Source organism: Athene noctua, chromosome 19 (genome assembly GCF_965140245.1).
Source record: "Athene noctua chromosome 19, bAthNoc1.hap1.1, whole genome shotgun sequence".
NCBI lineage: Eukaryota > Metazoa > Chordata > Aves > Strigiformes > Strigidae > Athene > Athene noctua.
Window position 1 is genome coordinate 5,457,064 of NC_134055.1, and position 19,411 is coordinate 5,476,474.

At 64.9% G+C, this 19,411-nt stretch overlaps 2 protein-coding genes across 7 annotated transcripts in view; one reads left to right on the forward strand and one right to left on the reverse strand.

Annotated features, from left to right (window-relative positions):
* Positions 1-243: 243 nt before the first annotated feature.
* On the reverse strand, positions 244-5,045 carry CRYBA1 (crystallin beta A1). Its single transcript, XM_074922633.1, is given in 8 exon segments — positions 244-565; positions 714-856; positions 1,386-1,527; positions 3,089-3,207; positions 3,454-3,573; positions 4,166-4,230; positions 5,014-5,026; positions 5,028-5,045. Coding segments are annotated over 8 exon segments (768 nt in total). The 3' UTR covers positions 244-417.
* Positions 5,046-9,429: 4,384 nt separating this feature from the next.
* The window catches only part of MYO18A (myosin XVIIIA), a 38,493-nt gene continuing 28,511 nt past the window's right edge, over positions 9,430-19,411 (forward strand). For all 6 annotated transcript variants that reach the window (XM_074922625.1, XM_074922626.1, XM_074922627.1 and 3 more), the window contains exons 1-2: positions 9,430-9,509; positions 14,328-15,408. In XM_074922625.1, the coding sequence (XP_074778726.1) occupies positions 14,395-15,408 (1,014 nt within the window). In that variant the 5' untranslated portion in view covers positions 9,430-9,509; positions 14,328-14,394. The remainder of the gene's footprint in view (positions 9,510-14,327; positions 15,409-19,411) is intronic.

A 19,411-nucleotide genomic window follows, 5' to 3' on the forward strand; every position in this document is an offset into this window, starting at 1 on the left:
CTTTCCCGTGACAGGGGAAGGGGAGGGCAGGGAGCCCCACGGCTGCTGAGCCACGTTGACCGCGGGTTTGGCTGCTGTGTTTGTGTGTGTCAGACAGTTGGGGGATGAACCTGCCTCGGTGTGAACCCCACCAGGCTCCAGTCTGTCTTAAAATAACGAGGGAAGAGTCTGGTCCCTGCTACCTGGGACAGGAATGTGCGACTTTAAGACCAAACACGCAACAGTAAAGACCCACCAAGCTGGTTTTATCTTTCAGTCACATTTATTGGCATTTGTGCAGTTGGTACCATTTGGGAGTGTTGTTCCATAAGCAGTTGCAGTACAAGAAGGGGTGGTTATTTCGGGAGGGGAGTATTAGCACCAAAGGGAGCCGGTCAGCTTTAGAAACCTTGCAGAGATGTACTGGGAAGTGGGGAGCTACTGCTGGACACGCCTGATGGATTGGATCTGGGAGGTCTGGGCGTGCGAACCCCACTCTCTCCAGTGCTTGTAGTCTCCTCCATGGTGGTCAGCCTCCAGGACGTACTGGTAGCCACGGTACCCAGGATACTGGTAGCAAACCCAGCTGGAAGAAAAGGAGTCGTCAGGTGGCCCGTAAGGAGGACAAGAGGTAAGCAAGGGGGGGTTAGGGGGTGTCCCCCCCTCCAGCCACGGTAGCACAGCGATGGCAGCGGTTTGTCCCTGCTGCCCCTGGCCCTTTGCCTGTCACTTACGCGCCACACTGGATCTTCATGGAGCCCACTTCGTTGTTGGCCCAGCCCATGGCCTGCAGCGAGGGGTAGTCGTCCCCGATCTCCCACTGGCGGCCGATGAAGTTATCTTTCTCAAAGACGGTGATCTTGGATTCCTTGTGATTCTGGGGGGGGGGGGGAAGAGCAGGGGGTGAGGGGGAGGTGATGCTCCCTCCCCAGCGTGCCGTGGGGCAATGGCTGGGCTGTCCCTCCCCGTGGCATTGCTCAGAGACTTTTCTGGAGAGGGAGGTGTTCAGACCCTGGGCTAGGGGTTTTGTTTGGGGGGGAGGCTGGTGTTGCCAAAGCCCAGCTGTGTGGAGGTGCTCAGCAGTGTGGGCAGGCGTTGGTCTGGGAGGTGTCAGTGACAGTTATGTCACAGCTACTGTCTCAGGCTGGCTGTCCCCCAGCTCTGGCCATGTACAGCTGGCCCACAATCTCTGTTAAAAGTTTTAGAAAGCAGGACAGAAAGAGCAAATCCTGCAGGGCATGGAGGGGAAGAGCTGAGCCAACCCAGAGGAGCCTCTGCCACCCGCAGAGCCCCTGGCATAGCTGTGTTTGCCCTTCCTAACCTCACTCCCTTGGCCTGGTGCTATTGCCTGGGACATTTTAAGGGGATCAGAGATGCAAGAGCTCCGTGGGAGCTGGGGCACTCACAGCAGAGCAGACGGGGCGGAAGGACATCAGGCGCTCGATGTGGTAGGCATTGCTGCCGCTCCAGGCGTCCCAGCGTGGGTACTCTCCCCTCTCCAGGATGAACTGCTGCCCGCAGAAGCCAGTGTGCTCATAACCGACCCAGCTGCAAAAACAGAGCGAGGGATGCCAGGGCTTCCTGCGGCAGCTCGGGGCCTCCTGCTCGGGGCTGGCACCGGGGCTCGGATGTAGGTGTGAGGAGGAGGTTGGGGTCTGGCCTCTGCCCGCAAGGCCGGGAGGAAAGGAAGCGGGGCTGGATGTTTAAGCACCCCCGGTGCCTGGGAGGCAGCCCCACATGGCAGCGCCAGCATCCCCTGGCTGCGGCGGATGATAGGGTCTCTCCCTCGAGGGGCCCAGCCTGTGAGGGCATCTCGCTTTCCCCTAACTGCTCTGTGGTTATTTATGCAGATCAGCATCGTGTTAGGATGCCACAGGACACCCGTGGCTGCCCTTCTCTCCCAAAGGCCTCATTTCTTACTTGTTTCCCCATTACAACCTGGCACAGCTGGAAAGACCTGAATTACTGATGCCCAAACCAGACAGAACCCATCTGGCTCTGGGCAGGGCTGGGACTTGTTATCTTTCCCCTTTCTGGGTCCCCCTCTTTGCTGAAAACAAACAAGGATTGGTGAGAGGGATGCCTCCACCCTGCAGGACACATTTTGCAAGTCCTGATGCCTCGCACACGAGAACCTGGCTGTCCCCAGGGTGGGGACCTCTCCAGGGCATGTCCCCTAGCAGGGACTGGGAACAGGACAGCCACAGCTGAGCGGGGAGGCAGAGGCTGGGCTGGAGGATGGAAGGCAGATGCCACAGATCCCCCGATTATGGAGTGTGGGGGGTGCTGAGGGGCACGCTGAGACGGGGGGGGGTCGACTGACCAAAACTGAGTCCCAGTCCTGTGTCCCACAGTCGGCCTCCCCCCGTGCAAGGTGACCAGCCTGATTAGGAACACGTCAACTGGAGCAGCGAGCTGATTACGGCGTGAGCACGCATGCCGCTGTAATCCCATTAGCGTTACAAATCCTAAATATAGCAGCACAAATCTATCTTGTCTGCTTCCCCGGCCCCAGCGGGACGCTTGCCATGGGGACTGCTCCTCACACAGTGTGTCGGAGCAGCTCTGGAGATGTCTTGCCTGTGCCAGGGAAGATTCCCATACACAGGGAGAAGCCTGGCTCTGCTCCCTACCCCTATCAGCGAGGGGCAGCCCAGCACAGGCCGTGCGAAGGCTCTGCTCTGGCCCCGGGGAGCTGCACGGTGTGGGGAAAGCTCAGGACAGGCTGGGGCAAGAAAGATGCTTCTCTAGGCACGGTGCTTCATGGGGTTACACAGGCAGGATGGGGACCAGGCTGAGCTCAAGAGCCGCTCGCCGAGCTCTGATCTTTGCTGCATCCCTGCAGAGCACCGGCGAGCTCCAAACCTGCCTGCTCCCAGACTGCGGGAGGCAGTTTTGGATGATGCCAAAGGCGTTGCCACCATCCTCTGGGCCTCTGTCTGTGGCAGCTCTGCCCAGGGCTGGCTGCTCTACCCCAGCAGAGTGGGATCCCCCGTGCCTGGCTTCCCCCAGCTGAGCAGGGCAAGGACAGCCGGCCCCGCTCCACGCTCAGGCACCCCGCGCCCTCCAGTCCGCCGGGGAAAGCATCCCCATTGCCCCGGGTACTTACGCGCCACACTCCACCTTCAGGGAGCGGATGTTGTCAAAGCCGCATTCCATGATGTTTGGACAGGCTGAAGTGAATTCCATCCTCTTGCCCTGGAAGTTTTCTTGGTCGTACACGGTGATCTGGAACGGAGAGCGAGCTGACGAGTTGGGAACTGCCCGGCAGTGGCCCCAGGCGATTCAGCCCCTCTTGGAGATGGAGGGTCATGCCCCGTCAGGGGAAGAGCGGGTGGAGATTGCACGGGCACCCCTCTGGGCTGGGACGGAGCCCCGCACACCTCTGCGTGTCCCTGCACTGCTGGCCCCGCGGTGCCCTGCCTTGGTGTCGGGGGAGCCACATGCCGGCCCCCGCTCCGCTCTCCTGCTCACCCCTGCGGAGGTCAGTTCCCGGGGCAGCGGTGCCGTCCGGAGAGAGGAGCGGAGCCGTTCTGGGACGGGCGGGTGGCAGGGCTGTGGCTGGCGGTTCTCCCGGCCTCTGCTCCGACCGCTCTAGGGCAAAGAGGATTAACGGGGGAAAGGGCGAGATGGAACTCCCCCGGGGGGCTGTGACTGGCTCTCCTCTCCTGTGACAGCTCCAGGCTTCGGCGGGTTGCGCCCCGCTTGCGCACGTGCTTCTCCTCTGCCTCTCGGCTCCCTTCTCGAACTGTGTCCCTGGAGCTGCTGCCAGACCCCTCGGGGCTGCTCCCCATCTTGCTCTGCCGTGCCCACCACCCCCTTTGCATCCCCTGTGCCTCCCTCTGCCTGCCCTGCCAGCCTGCCTGCACGGATGGGGAAGGGTGAATGCCAGCGTGTGGCTTTTGGCGACTGCTGTAACTGCCTGGCACAGGACGACTGGTAAGAGCAGGGCACGGCTGGGCCAGAGTGCTGCAAAGAGGCTTATGAAAAACACCCGGGAGGTGTTTGAGCAGGCGGGAGAAAAGTTCCCATGGGCAGAGGACGGGGGTGCCTTGCTTCCTGCGCTCCCCCCTGCCTCGCTGCCTGCTGCGCAGCTTTCCTGGTCCCGGAGGACTGGCTTTGCCCCTCTCCCTGTCCCCCACCTGCACGTAGGGAAAGGCGAGACACAGGGGCTGCGAGGACGTACCTTCCATGGGCCCATGGGGACAGGCAGAGGGTTTGTCTGAGCCATCTTTGTTGCTGGAACGGTGTCTGCAGAAGGAAGGAAAAACCGTTTGTACTGCAGCATGCCTCTCTGCATCCCTGCTGTCTGCTGTGGGGCCAGGGGACGGCTCTGCGCCCGCTGCCCACAGTGCCTGTTCAAAGGCAGCTGCCCTGCTGCTGGGAACAAGCCGTGCCAGCTGCAGCGAGACCCTCTTGCTAGCCACAGGATGGGGTTGGGGGCACATCAAGGGGCTCTGGGACACAACCAAAGCAGGATGCTCCCTTCTCACCACCGCAGTGCCCCTTCCCTCCTCCCGGCCATGGCACAGAGCCTGTGTGCCCGCTGGGGCACAGTGCCCAGGTCCCCTTTCTCCTTCCCCGAGGCCAGGCCATCGCTAGGAAAAACACCCCTGAGCCTGACTGGGGAGCTGCGGCAGAGAGCACAGGATGCCCCATGCCTGGCGGTGTCCAACAGACCCGCCTGCTCCCCTCTCCCTGCCCTGGCACCCCAGCTGTGCCTCTCTTGGGAGCCACAGTGGGCTCCCACGGACGGCCCCGGCTAACGGCAGGAGATGCCAACCGGTGTACCGTGCCGGGGACCGGGGCCGGGTGGATGCCAGGAGTTGGGTCCCCCGTGGTAGAGGAGCTCTCAGCCACCCTGGCTACCAGCAGCAACATGTGAGCCTGTCTTGTGCCACGGGAAATGGCGATGGTCCCTCTGGGTGTCTTTTGCCACCAGGCAGGAGGAAAGGTGTCTGCCTGTCCGGCCAGCGGCAGCAAGAACGAGCAGAGGATGAGGTGGGAGAGGTGCAAATCGGTTCCAGGACTCACCTAGCTCAGGCGGTTACTGCTGCTTCGCCCATGTAATGTTTGCCTACTTCAGCGGCTCGGCTTTTATAGGGTGCTGCTGGCCGGGAGCCGGTGCCAGCGTTTGCAGAGCCGTCAGCACAATGCTTGCTCTGGCATTGTCCTGCTGATCCCCGGAGATTTCAGCTGCTCATCCCCATGGTCTGAGCCACATTCTTAGGGAAAAAGAAAAAAAAAAAAATTTATAATAAAAAAAAAAAATAATCGGGGCGGCTGTTTGCACAGATAATCTTGGGCACAAATGACTCAACAGTTTGACCGCTCTGGCATTTTCCAGGGGCAATGCACCGCGCTGTCATGGGGCAAGCACGGGGGCTGGCCTGGCCCTGGCGCCAGTTGGCGCGGTGGGGACGGTGCAGGACCCTCCCGGTGAGCCCCCGCGGGTGGTGGGCTCGGCTGGGTGTCTGCAGGGCACTGCTGGTGTCCTGCTCCACCGGCCACAGCAGGTCCCTGTCTCCGTGTCGGTGTGGACACCCTCCTCCCACCGCGGCCCTGCGGCAGGGCGAGGGGGGCTGCGGGGCTGCTCCTCGCCGCGCGGTGGGAGCTGGTGTGGGGCCTCCCCTTCACCGCCCCAGCAGCCGTGGCCCCCACGGCCGCACCGAGCCCCGCTGCTCGCCCCCTGGCTCCACACAGCCCTGCCACCGCCCTGGCCCAGTGCCCGGGGGGAGCCGCCATGGGCCTCGGAGGCCTCAGGCCTGCAGTAACCATGGCAACGAGGCACCCCTAGGCCTCAGGCCTCATGGTAACCATGACAACCAGGTCTCTCTCCCCCATCCCTGCGGTGGGGCTCCCGCGGGGCCCTGGCAGGGTGGGCGCTGCAGGCCTCGGGGTGCCATGGTGGGCACAGGCCCAGGCCATTGCGGGTCACGAGGCGAGGGCGGCGGCGCGGGCTGCTGCCTCAGCGCATGGCTGCCGGCACAATGCGCCGCCCGCGTCTGACTGCCCCTTTTGTCTCCCTGCTGGGCAGCCGGCACAAAACAAAGCGCCCCGTCAGCGCTGCCTGCGGCACGGCCTGGCGCCCGGCCCGGGGGACCCTGGCGGGGCCGTGCTGCAGGGATGGCACCCACCCAGCCCAGCCCGAGGGGGCCCAGTGGGGTCCTGGTGGACCCCTCCTGCGGGCAGGGATCTGCCACGGTGGGGAAAAACCGCAGCTTGAGGGGGGTCTTTCCCCTCGCCGCTGCTGCCTCACGCTGCACCCGAGCCTGGGCGCTGCAGGGGGGGACAAGGATGGGGTTGGCAAAGCTGGGCAGGGGGGAGGATCACTGGGAAGCAGAGCTGTGGGGCTGCACCCCTGAGGCCTGACACCCAGCACTGGGGGCATGCTGGCTGGCTGTACGGCCACATCCCAGCGAACGTGGGGGTCAGGGAAAGGGAGGAGCAGGGCCGCCTGCCCTCTGCGGGGCTGCCCAAACGTGGGGCTGGTGGTGGGACCGCTCCTGCAAAGCCCCCGGGCACCCTCCCTGCGCTCCTGCCATGTGCACCCCTGGCTGTGAGGGCGAGGCCAGGCTCGTCCCCTGGGCTCCCTCCAGACCCTCGGACATGCCCTGGCCGTGGCTTCAGCCACCCCGGCAGTGTGGAGGGTTTGCCAGGAGCCTGGTGCCACTAGAGGGAGAGCTCACCCCGAGCAGGCCGCGGCGCAGCCGGCGCATGCGGGCGTACGGTGTGTGTACGGGGTGTACGGCACCGCACACCCCTCTACACCCCACACTTGTCTCCCCTTGGGTTGGGAAAACACTGCTTCTGGCTGAAAACTGTCCCAAGGCAAAGCCCAGAGCTGGCAGCCACTCGAGGCCAGGAGCAGGGGAGGTGGGGGGGAACCCCCTCCTGTACCCCCCCATCAGACATTGCCAGGGACAGGTCATGCTCGGCAGAGAGCGAGACCCCGGGTATGGCTCGGGATGCTGTGGGCTCCCCAACTGCTCTTCCATCTCACACCAAGCACTGCTGGAGGACCGGGTCTCCCCCATTGCGGGAGGACCTGGGGGGATGGCGGTGAGCGCCTGGGGAGCCACCGCTGGGGCAATACTGGCGGGTCCACGGGTTGTCCTGAACAACTGGTTTTTCTAGATCCCAGAGACTATAAAAAAGCAGTGACCTATTTAGGAAACCCTGCGGTGCTGCGAAACAGATGCTTCCCCTCCCAGCCCGGCTCGGGGCCCTCACCGCTCAGGCCAACCATCTGCTCCTGCCAGGGGCACCGCGAAATGCCACTGGCACCCAAGCTCTGTCCCGCTTCTCCCTAGAAAACTCTGGGCAACAGGAGACTTTCCTTGGGTGTGAGGTTTGCTGGTGCTTGTGAAACCCCATGCCAGAGGAGAGCTGCTTGGGGTAGCCTGGCCACGGAAGAGGGGCTGGCGAGGCTGGCCGGCATTTTGTGGGCATGGGCACCTGGCTGCCTTGCTGGGGAACACAGCGGGGTTTATCCCTGGGGAGGTGGCAGGAGGCTGGTCCTGCTGGGTGGCTGCTCGTGGCAGGGCTGTGCGACCAGGGACCCCGCGCTGTCCCACGGCTCAGTGGTTCCAACCAGCGTCAGCCCCGCCGCCGCCTGCCCAGCGCGATAAGGAAGCAGGAGCTGCCGCAGGCTGTAACCGGCTGTTAACCCGCCTGCGCCGGGGAGGCAGGGCAGAGGTACAGTCACACAATATGTCCCCTCGTCACCGCAGCCAGGAAACCCTCCTGACTGCCGAGCTGGGGCTCTGCCTCCCCTCCAGCTCAGCCGTCCCTGCTCTCCAGACATCTGCAGCTCCCTGCGCTTGGTGCCACGTGCCTGGGACAAAGGAAAGTGTGACAAAAGCAGGCGGCTGCGCTCGCTGCCGCCGTCCTCTGCCGCTGCAAGGGCTGCATCTCCTCCACGGCTGTGTCTCTCAGCCCAGGGCCCCTTGTACGACTGCCAGCTTGCCGTCACCGTGCTCCTGCAGCTCTGCTGCTGCACTGGGCAGATGCTGTGTGTTGGAAATCCCCCCTAGTCTGACCACTGCGAGGAAATGGGGCTTGTGACACCCAGGCAAGTGTGTCCCAAAAGGGGGGTGAACCCAGTGCAATTCCCAGTGCTCGTGGGAGTGATGCTCACTGCTGCAGGGCTGCTCTGTGCTGAGGGCCGGGTGGCAGGGGTCTGTCCCCCACACACAGCAAGGCTCCCCGGCACTGCTGCACAGTGCCCTGGGCAGGGCAGGAGCTGTGGGAGGTGACAGGGATGGTGCTGGGGGCAGACCCCTGTCCCCCAGAGGTCCCTCTGTCCACCCTGAGCTTTGCAGCAGGGTCAAAGCACTCCCTGAAAAGGGCTTTTGGAAATAGCTCATGGATGCCTGTCCCTGGCGTTCCTGTTCCCCAGGCCCTGCTGGGCCACTGACGTCCAGCCAAGGGCCTGGAGGTGGCCCAGCTGCTCCCACATCTGATGGCAAGGGAGGGTGGCCCAGCACAGAGACTGCAGGGCTTGTCCCAAAACCATCCATCCCAGGGCAGCCACCACCAGCCTTCCCACTGTGCACAGCTTGGGGGGGGGCCCGCAGGATTTTCGATAATACCACCCCGGTGCGACGTCCCAAAGCTGTGCCCAAACGGATGGGGGGGCAACAGAGGCTTTGTGGCTCTTGCTGCTGGGCTCGCTGGGAGATGCTCATCGTTCACCACGTGCTGTCTCCCAGCCAAGCGGCCAGGCACAGTCCTGAGCTGTCTGGTTCCCGCAGGCTTCCAGCTCTCCCTGGGGACAGGCGGCGTGGGGAGAAACACCGGCTGTAAAATGGCTCCGCAGGCTGCTCTGCCGCCTCCTCCGTACCCCCCAGTCCGGGCCCACGCAGCCACCGGTGGGGACCGGCCACCCTGATCCCTCCGTGTGCCGGACCAGGCGCTGCTCCCCATCGGATCCTTCCGAAAAGGGGAACCCCAGGAGCGGGGTGTGTGTGTGTGTGTGCGCACCAGCGCGATGCGTGGGGCTGTGTGGGCACAACACGCGTGTTTGTGTTGCGTGAGGACGGGGTGCGGGTGTGCGCGCGGCCCCTGCGCATTGCTGTGCGCCCACCGGGGGGTGTCAGCACACCCCATGGGTGCACAAAAGCGGGTGTGCACGTATTGGGGGTGCGGGTGTGTGCACAGCTCCCGTTTATGATCCGGTGTGTGTGTGTGCATTGAGGGGGGGGTCACACCTGTGCTCCGGTCCCGTGTGTACACTCGGGGTGTGTTACGGGCACACCCCGGTCCCGCGGGGGCGCAGCGGGGCCGCTTTTACCGCAGCGCCTAAACGTTCCCCGCGAAGGTCAGATACGGCCGTCCCGGGCCGTTTTATACCGTCCCCATCCCGCCCCGAGCGGAGCCGCGCCCGGTGCGGCGGGCGGCGCGCGCAGAGCCGGTAGTGCCCGCCCCGGTGCGGGGCCGCCCCGCCCCGCCCCGCCCCGCGCGCCGCCGCCACCGGGGCCCGGCACCGCCGCCGCCGCCAGCACCGGGCCCCGTTTTGCCGCCGCTGGGTGAGTACCCGCCGCTACCGGTACCGGCCGCTGGGATATGGGTCCGCACCGCCGGGCGCGGAGCTGGAAGGGGCGGTGGAGGCGCGGGGGGGGGCTGCGTCTGCACCGGGCCGGGCCGTGCGTGTGCCCGTGCGTGTGCCCGTGTCCCCGCGGCATTGCACAACCGGGGAGAGGGGGGTGTGGGTGCGGTGCCCCCCCTCTCCCCCCGGTGCTGTCGCGGGGGGTGTGTGTATGCGCATGGCCCGCTCTTGTCTCGCAGCGCCGGTGCTCGTGCATCCCCCGGTGTCTTGCGGCGGGTGCACGCGTGTGTGTGGCAGCCCCCATTGTGTCACCTTGTGCGTGCCCCCACTTGCGCTGCGGGGCGTGTGTGTGTGTGTGTTTGTGCCCCCCTCCCCCGTTGCGTTGCAGCACCTGTGTGTTTACCCTGGGGGGTGCTGGGGGTGTGCACACCCCGCTGGGGGTGCTGGGGGGGCACCCTCACACTGTCCCCGCAGGGTGCCCCATGTTGGGTGTCCCAGTCCCGGGGTACCCCAGCACCCCCAGCAGGACTCCTCAGGGCCGACACCGCTTCCAGGGACGAGCCCCCGGCCTGGGCCTTTCCCGCGCCGCTGGGGAATTGCAGCCGTTAACCGCATCGCCCGGTGGCACCGGCACCTGAGTCCCTTTTTGGGGTGACACAAGGAGGGTGGGTGGCCTTACAGCAAGCTGCCGGGTTGGGGGTGGCGGGGGCTCGCGGGGCCTGCGGCCACCACGGCGCCTGCCTGCACGTTAATTTGCCCGGGGAGGAATATATAGAGCGGCGGGTGAGGGCTGGGACGCGCGTCCAGAAATAGTGTGGTTTCCAGCCGGCCTGTGAGATGCAAATCCTCTGGTCAACGGGCGCCGGAGCTAAACTTAGGGCAATTACAGCAAAGCGTGGGCCCGTGGCGGGTGTGCAAGGGTGTGCGCTCACAGCCAGCGTTCCTGCAGCCCGGGCGGGCCCTGGCACCCCGGCACCGGGGGACCCCCACCCGGCAGCGCCCACCGCCCCGTCCCGGCGGGAGCTGAGTGTTCCCACCGCGCCTGTGCAGGCCCTGAACTTTGCTCCCTGAGGAGCCACAGCTCAACCCTTCACCTCTGCTGCGGGCTGGGCTGTTTGGGGGGGGCAGGCTGCAAAGCTAGGGCCAGAAATGGGTGGTGGGGAGGAATGTGCCCAATGGTGATGGGGCTGTGACCCGCCTGTCCTCCCTCCAGCTGGTCCCTAAATCATGTCCCGCTTTCACTCCCACCCAGCAGAGCCTGGCAGCAATCGCTGCCCCACCAGGTCTGTTTTGTAAGGGCTCTCGGGCGGTTTTATTGCCTGGCTTCGGGGCGAGGCGGGTGCCTGCACCCCACGCACGCACCCTGTGCACCCTCCTGGCCCCCGCCAGTGGCCCAGGGTGACACTTCAAAGCCAGGGTCCCCTTTGCTGCCAGACATGGGGTTCCCAGGGCAGGAGGACTCAAAATCCTGCTTTGGAGATAGCCTGGCGGCACATCCCAGCTGTGTCTTGGGTAAATCCAGGATTATTTTCCTCCTGACGCATCCCAGCATTGTCTGTAAGGGCAGGCAGTGCAGAGGGATTTGGAAACCCCCTAAATTTCCCTGTTCTGTGGAAAACTTGTGTCTGACAAGGAGGCGAGGAGACAGCACGCAGGTCAGCCCCCTTTGCCCCGTGTGGGACCTGGACTGGTCTCTCGTCATCGCTATCGGCAGCACTAGCTCCCTGGCTTGGGATCGTCCCTGCCCGGCCGGGCACAGCCGGGGTGTTGGGTGCTCCAACATGGTGTGTGCAAGGAGGTGATGGCTGCCAGCTCCTGTGCCGAAGCGGTGGGCGATCGCGGCCCTGCCAGCCGGCATCGTGGCGGGGAGCAGAGCGGGGAGGGCAGGCGACCAGGAAACTTGCAGTGCAGGTCCCTGCGCAGGGAGCGTGTCGGACGAGATTGCGTCTGGAGAGGGAAGGAGTGGCCCAGAGTTTCAGTGAACGCCTTCTTCCCCGCCTGAAACACCCCGGCGCCCTGGCAGGGGCGCAGGGGCTCATGGCTGTGGTGGGGGGAACAAGGGGGTAGTTACACAATCCCTCCCCGTGACCCCCAGCTCCTGCTTGTGTGGCTCAGAGAGGGCTTTTGGAGGCCTCAAGCTGGGTCTCGCTTTCTGCCCCCTGGCCCTCAGAGGGTGACATCCGCTGTCCCCTGCCAGCCCAGGTGTCAGAGCAGCGTCCTTGCGTGCGATCCTCGGGCACAGCCGGCGCCCGCGGGTGCCTCTCCCTTCCCCTGTCATGGCTCATGCACGCCACTGCCCCGAACACGCCTGGCGATGGGTAATCCCGGAGCGAGCCCGGGGCTGAGTCAGGGAAGGCACGTTGGGTCTGATTCAGGAGAAAGGAGACGCTCAGCAGCCGCCTTCTGCTCGCGGCATCGGGCTGCACCCATCCAGCATCCCCGGGGAAAAGGGAGCAAACCACAATGGCATCCCATGTGGGCCGGGGACACCAGTGCAGGGGGGATGCTGGGCTCTTCGCCCCAGCCCACGAAGCTTCTGTCCTGCCTGTCAGCAGTGGCCTTGTGTGGGGCACTTGCGGCCTGGCTGCCGGCGCTGCCTGATTAGCAATGCAGATGGTAACACTTGTTCCCCCTTTTTGTTTGAGCGTACAAAGGCTGGGAGGGAGCATGTGTGCCGGGGAGAGAAACCACCAAGGACAAAGAGCGCGCCAGCCACCTGCCTCCCAGCGCCTCCGCTCTAACCAGCACCTGCCCGGCGAGCAGCCCTGCTCCTGAGGGTTCCCCTCCTGCAGACCTGGGAAGGGGTCCTGGCACCCCCTCCCTGCCCTGGGGTGAGCACAGGGTGCTTCTGGGGGTGCAGCCCTTTCTGCATCCCCCTGGCCATGCCGCGTCGGGGATGCCCAGGCAGCTGGGGTACCGGTGTTTCGTGTCACGGCAGGGGGACAGGGTCGGGTGCAGGTGGTTCCCTCCCTGCCATTGTCTGTGCTGAGGCCCCGGCACCACCGCGGAGGAGCCAGCGGAGAGCGGCCCCCCCGATGGCACCTGCTGCAGGTCACGGGAAGGAGCGGTGCCAGCCCCGGGCTCAGGGCAGCGGTTGACCCGTAGTTGGATTTCTGGGAGAGGAGAAAGGAGCTGACTTGTTCTCATGTGTTTTGGGGGCTTGCCCAGCCCAGGTCCTGACCATGGGTCTAGGCAAAGCCCTGGGGGCTGCAGGGGAGGGCAGAAAGTCAGAGCCCTGGGGCTGAGTGGTATGGACAGGGCCATGGCAGCTCTCTGGCTGTGGGCAGGAGGCTCGGAACTGGGGAACGCAGCCACTCGGCCACACCACGTGTCCAACCTTGTCCCTCCGACCGCTTCCCCTCACCTCCTTGGCTGTACTGTGGGCCCGGGGCCAGCGCCATGCTGTGGCTTGCAGAGATCTGCCTGCACCAGCCCTGTGGCCAGGCCTCTCCTGGGCACGTGAGCCCCTGCCACGACCCCGAGGGGCGGCAGGAGTCAGACTGTCCCCTGAACCCACGCGGCTTTGCCCAGGGCAGGCCGGGTTTCCCGTGTCCCACTGGGTGCGTTCAGGGGCAGCGAGGACCACGGAGGAGGAGGAGGAGGGACGTGGCCCAGGCAGTGGTGGTGATGCAGCACTGATGCTGTGCTGGAGCCAAGGTGCAGCTTGGCACGGCATGACACGGCACAGGACCCAGGGTGCCTGCAGAGCCTGAACTGCCAGCACGGCCAGCATCACCCAGCCCCGTGGTTGCCCAAACCTCATCCCCACACCCATCAGAGAGTTCTAAAGCAGATGCTTCAAACGTGGGGAGTTTTCCTGTTGTCCTTTGTGCTGAGGTTAAGTTCCTGCGCGGCTTCCTGCCCCGTTATATATATAGCTGTCAGCCCGTCCTGCTCCGGTTTGGAGTTGTTTATCTGCAGTCTGAGCGCTCGATAAAAGTCGAGGGGGGCTGGTGGGTGCTGGTTGCCCTGGGCGCAGACGGTCCCATAGCAGCCCTGCGCAGGGCGAGGCTGTGGGTGCTCCCAGGAGCTGGGTGCACGGACGGTTTTCTGGTTTTCTGGGGGTTGTAGGGAAGGGGCAGGGTTTCTGCCAGGCCGCAGTTTTGCCACTGGCTGAGTGCTCCCCTCCCCTGCGCGGGATGCCTGAATGAAAGAGTGACTGTTCCTGGAGGTCACCAGCAGCGTCATGAGTTTCTGTGTCGCTCTGGCTAAAATTAGACACTTATCAGTGTTTGGGAGGGATGTGATTTTACAGGTTCCTGTTTATTAGAGCAGCCTTCACTCGGGCCATGTTTCCGGCTCCCTCCCAGGTGGGGACACTGCCCGTGACTGTCCCCGTGGCTTTGCGGTGGCCAGGGCCAGGACGAGTGGCAGAGGGGCCTCTGTTTCTTTGACAAGGGGCTTTTGAACAGGCGGGTGGGATGCCTGTGGTGCCGCAGCTGGCAGGGGTGGGTGGTTTTGCCCAGGGAGCGTCCGTGCCAGTAGTAACCAGTGCAGATGCAACCGGGATGGCTTCCTCCCTCCTCCCCTGCCCACCTGTGCTGCTCCGAAACGGCTGCAGGAGATGCTGGGGGTCTTGCCCACAGTCAGCCCTGGTGCTGGCATGCGGATGCACAGGGGTGCCAAGCTTCTGGGCTTCTTTCAGGGGATCTCTGGGAGTGTGGGACCACCCCTGTTGCATCCCTGGGGCTTGTGGGAACACTGGGACATGTCCTGTGGCTGGCAGGGAGAGAGGGGCAGCGGGGTGGGTGTTGGCCATGCCGCTGTCTGATGGCACCCTTGTCTGTCTGTCCTGCAGGCAGGTGGCCGTGCCGTGACCAGCACCCTGCCGTGGGGGGCAAGTGCGCCCCAAGCCCCCCTCCACCATGTTCAACCTGATGAAGAAGGACAAAGAGAAGGATGGGGCCCGAAAGGAGAAGAAGGAAAAGAAGGAGAAGAAGGAGCGGATGTCAGCGGCTGAGCTTAAGAGCCTGGAGGAGATGAGCATGCGCCGGGGCTTCTTCAACCTCAACCGTGCCTCCAAGCGGGACTCCAAGACCCGCCTGGAGATCTCCAACCCTATCCCCATCAAGGTGGCCAGTGGCTCCGACCTGCATCTCACGGACATTGACTCGGACAGCAACCGGGGCAGCGTCATCTTGGACTCAGGCCACCTGAGCACGGCCAGCTCCAGTGATGATCTCAAGGTGGACGATGGCAACTTCAAGGGCTCGGTGCTGCAGCGGGCGGCCAAGTTTGGCTCGTTGGCCAAGCAGAACTCACAGATGATTGTCAAACGCTTCTCCTTCTCCCAGAAGAGCCGGGATGAGAGCACCTCGGAAACGTCCACCCCCTCTGAGCACTCGGCAGCCCCCTCTCCGCAGGTGGAGGTGCGCATGCTGGAGACCCAGCTCACTAAGCAAGGAGTCCCCCAGGGACAGCCCTGCACCCCTGCCGCCTCCTCCCTGCGTGCCAGGGTACCGGAGCTCGTCGGTAAGAGGTTCCCCGCCGAGCTGCGGCTGCCCACCTTGGTGCCCCCGCAGCCCCCCACCCCGCGCCAGCTGGAGCTGCAGAGACGCAACACAGGTGATTTTGGGTTCTCCCTGCGCCGCACCACCATGCTGGACCGGGCGCCCGACGGGCAGGTGTACCGCCGCGTCGTGCACTTCGCCGAACCTGGAGCCGGCACCAAAGACTTGGCATTGGGGTTAGTGCCGGGTGACCGCCTGGTGGAGATCAACGGGCGAAATGTGGAGAACAAATCCCGAGATGAGATTGTGGAGATGATCCGGCAGTCAGGGGAGACAGTGCAGCTGAAGGTGCAGCCCATCCTGGAGCTGAGCGAGCTGAGCCGCTGCTGGCTGCGGGGCAGCCAGGGGACGCGCCGCGCTGCCTGGGATGTGAGTAACGCCCTCCCTCCCGTGGGGCCAGTGCCCGGAGTTTCTGCTGGCCACCAACGTCCTCGTGGCGGGTGTTTGGGTTGGCAGGGGCCAGGACAACCGGTGGGTGGTGGGGCTGCGCCGGCTGGGAACGATGCACAGGGAGGAGCAGGAGGCTGTGGCTGGAGTGCAGGGGTGATGCCTGCCTGTGCCTGGAGTGGCAGAGATGTTGCAAGGGCAGGTTTGTATCACGGCTTGTGAACTGGCACTGGTGGGTTTTTCCCCCCAGAATGCTCAGCATGCTTCTGGGTTTGGTCTTCCTCCTGCTGGAGGGGATCCGGGAGAGCCCAGCTCTTGTCACCTGCGGGAAGCCTGTCCCTGTCCCATCACCGAGGCAGCACCATCTGGCAGGGAAAGGAGCTTTGCTCCTTGCTGCCAGGAAATCCCTAACGCTGCTTTGCAAGAGGGCTACTGCCTGTCCTGCTGCCCACATCAGCCTCTCCCCATTGGGATCCCTCCCCGGGGACCAGGGAGGGCAGTGTGGTGTGTGCCGGGCGACAGGAGCCGCCGACGGCGCGTGCAGCCCTGTGTGTGCGGCTGGTGCTGTATAAATAGAAACTTAATGGCTGGGTGACCCACATCTCCTGCGCGAGCCGCCCGCTCTGCTGGCCCTGCCGCAGGCTAACCGCTGCCCTGGCTGGCTGGCATCCTGGTGGAGGCCCCCCAAATGCTGTGGGGCTGGACCCCCTCCATGGTGGCAGGGGGGTGCAGCAGCATGGTGTTGGTTGAGCTTATAACTGGGCTTGTTCAGTGCAGTTTTAAGCCTGACTTCAGGAGACAAGGGTGCTTGTGCCTGCGGAGCAGGTTGTCTGCACTGGGAAGAGCCATGAGGAGCGTGGCAGGGCCCCCTCCCCACAGGGTAGTGGCCAGGATGGAGCGAGGGTGGCCACGGTGAGGCCATGGCAGTGGCCGTGGGGCTCCATGTGCTCCCCGAGCAGGCGCCGGCACTGCGGGGTGGAGTCTGCACCGAGCTGAAGCTCTGGCTTTCTGCAGCTCTTCCCCGGAGCCTGGCAGGCATCACTGGGCAGTGCTGGCCATGCCGCCAGGATAACTCCTGGCCAGATAACCCCACGGGCCTGGGGGGCACGGCTGCCACCCCGGCTGCACCATGTTCAGCGCCAGCGTGTGGGGGCCAGCGAGGTGCTTGTGCCTGCCAAGAGCACGGTGTGTGTCTGGGAAGGGAGAAGAGGAGACAGTGGTGCCCTTGGGGCTGCAGGGGAGAGGCTGCAGCATACGGCCTCGCGCCGGGGCCTGGCACGGTTATGTGGCATCAGCCAGAGGAAACTGGCTGGAGGGACAGCAGTGACCGTGTCTGTGGTGTCTTTGGGTGCCACCACAGCACCAGCACCTCCCAGTGCAGGATGCTGTTCGCTTTCCACGTGGTGCAGGGGTGCGCTGGGGGGACCCGCCGTGGCTTTGCCAGTGCTGGGGAGCTGAGGATGTGGTCAGGGGTCCCTCACCTGGCGGGGCCATGCAAGGTGCCGGCGCACAGGGAGGCCTGTCTCTCCCCCAGGCCCCACTAAGCTCCCTGGAATGTTTCTGGTCCTAATTTAAATAAAAATGATCCTTTTTGAAACAGGAAATTATAGACATATTTTGGGCTGTTGCTCTGGAAGCCCCTCCCCGGCTGGAGCGGGATGGTGCTGGGCTCCCTGTGTACCGCAGGGGATTTAACCCCCTCGGCGGGGACCGTGCTGAGCCACCCTTGTCCCTGGGACCCACGCTGCAGCTGGGCAGGGGCAGCACCCGCTGTGTCTGGGGGGGCTCTCAGTGCTGTGGGGCACGCGGGGGGCTGGCTGGTGACACAGCGTGGCCGGGTGTTGGGGACCGGGTGAAAGCTCTCCCTGTGTCCCAACCTTGCTCCCAGCACAGGGCAGCCGGGCTGGCTCAGCTCCATGCTTCTATTTATTTATTTACCGGTGAAATTCCTCTGGCAGGGCCCAGGCATGCGCCGGCCGGGCAGAAATATTCCAGAAACGCCTCTGACTGCTCCAGCGCTTTGGTGGGACCACAGGCATTCAGCCGCCATGCTGGCAGACCTTTGTGCCATGCTTGCCCGCTGGCCACGGGAGCCCTGGTTCCCGGAGGTCACTGTCCCCAGGGCGCAAGGCCACCATGCCACAGCGTGACTGGGAGCTGGGTCTTTGCGGTGGGACGTGGGGTGGGGGCAGCGGGACTCCTGTTGTGCCGGAGGAGCTTTCACCTTTTGGGGAAGCTCTTGGGTTCGTTCTTCCTCTGCCCTCACTGTAGGGATGGTGCTGCTGGGGCGTCCTCAGCATGAGGGTCCCTGAGTGGCCCTGAGAAGGGGGCTTGTCCATGAGATTGGTGCATCTCGGCCGAAATTCCCGGTGGAGGAACCAGAGGAATCTGCTGGTGGGGCAGAAGCACTGCTGTGCTGCGTGGCTGGGCTGGGGGATCCCGGTGGAGGTGGCCTGGGGGAGCTGGGCTCCTCCCCGGCGGGTGGCTCCGTGCCCTGCCCTGGGGATGCTTGGGACCCCCCGGGAGGGCAGGACCATTTTGCATTGCCCGGGTCTGCGTGGGTTTGGCTCACCAGGGATGGAGGGGGCTGCGGCAGCTCGGCGTGCTGGGGCTGGGGCACCAAAGCCTCCTGTTCCTGCTCTCAGGGGACCTGGCTGCGACTTTTTGCTCATGACCCAGTGGCTGCCGCCAGCTCTACCAGGGGACAGTGCAGGCACCCTCCACAGTGTCGTGCCAGCCCTGCCAAGGGTGTTTGCCATGGCCTCTCCTTGGTGTGTGCCTGCTGCGGAGAGGGGCCGGGGCAGCCTGCAGTGCCAGCTCCAGGGCCGTGCTGCAAAACCTGGTGTTAACGTGAGCCTGGAAGGACGTGGCCCAGTGCTGGCATCCCTGGCACAGGGATTTCCAGCTCGCCATTGGCACAGACCTCCTGCTCAGGCTGGGACCCCTTCTCCCTCCGGCTGTTTTTGGTGTGGGGTGTATCTGTGTCCTTGGGGTCAGGCAGGGAGCTGCTCAAGCGCCGGCGGGGGTCCCCACCGTGCCCAGGCGGTCACCACCTCTCCTCCATGCCGCCGGCGAGCCTGGCTCCCTGCCGCCGGCCTCCTCCCGGCAGGCCCTGCGCGAGGAGGCCCCCGGCCCCTCGCCCGCCATCCCACTCCCACTGTTTCCAGGGAGATCTTGGACGTCCAGAGGCAGCTTTGCCATGAAAGCGGCTTTACCGTGGTCTGCCGCGCTGCGCTGGGGGGCTGCTGGGCTGGCACGTGTCTGTGGTGCCGGCCCTTGCCTTGGGGTGGGGGCTGTCCGTCCCCAGCAGCGTTTTGGGGGGCTGTTGTGTTTGTGGGAAAGCAAAGGGAGGAGCAAGCAGCGTCAGGGCTGCACTGCCCAGCACGATGCCGGACACCCTGCTACGACACTGGGCACTCCGCTACACCACCAGACACCCCGCCACGGGGTACAGGAGGGTGAAACCCCATCCCTCTCAGCACAGGACCCTCCCTGGCTCCCCCCAGCCCCACAGCTGCGCTCGGCCTGGGGGTGTCTTTCCCCGCTCCCCCCGGGGCGGGTAGTGGGACGGAGGCCGAGCAGTTCCCCCCGCGGCGCCGGGCTGCCGTGAGCCCACATCACTTCCTCCGGCAGTGGCGGCCGTGGTGGTGGTGGTGACGGCGAGGCCCTGCTGCCCGCGTGTCCCCCCCGGCGCTCCCTCCGGCTGCTGCGCGCGCCGGCGGGGCCCTCACATTCCTCGGCTATTTTTAGGGTGGCCCTATCAGCCCAGCTGTCCCCGCGCCGACGGCTGCCGCCCCGTTAGTGCCTCTCCCACCGCGCTGCGCCACGCTCGCCCCAGCGGAAACCCCGCTCCCGGCTCGCCCCGACCCTGCGGTAAGGTGGGGATCCCCTGAGTGACCAGCACAGCACGGGGGAGCACGAGGGGGGCATGTGGGAGCCAGTCCCGGCACCAGAGTTGGGGGATGTGAGGCTGCACCCACCCCTG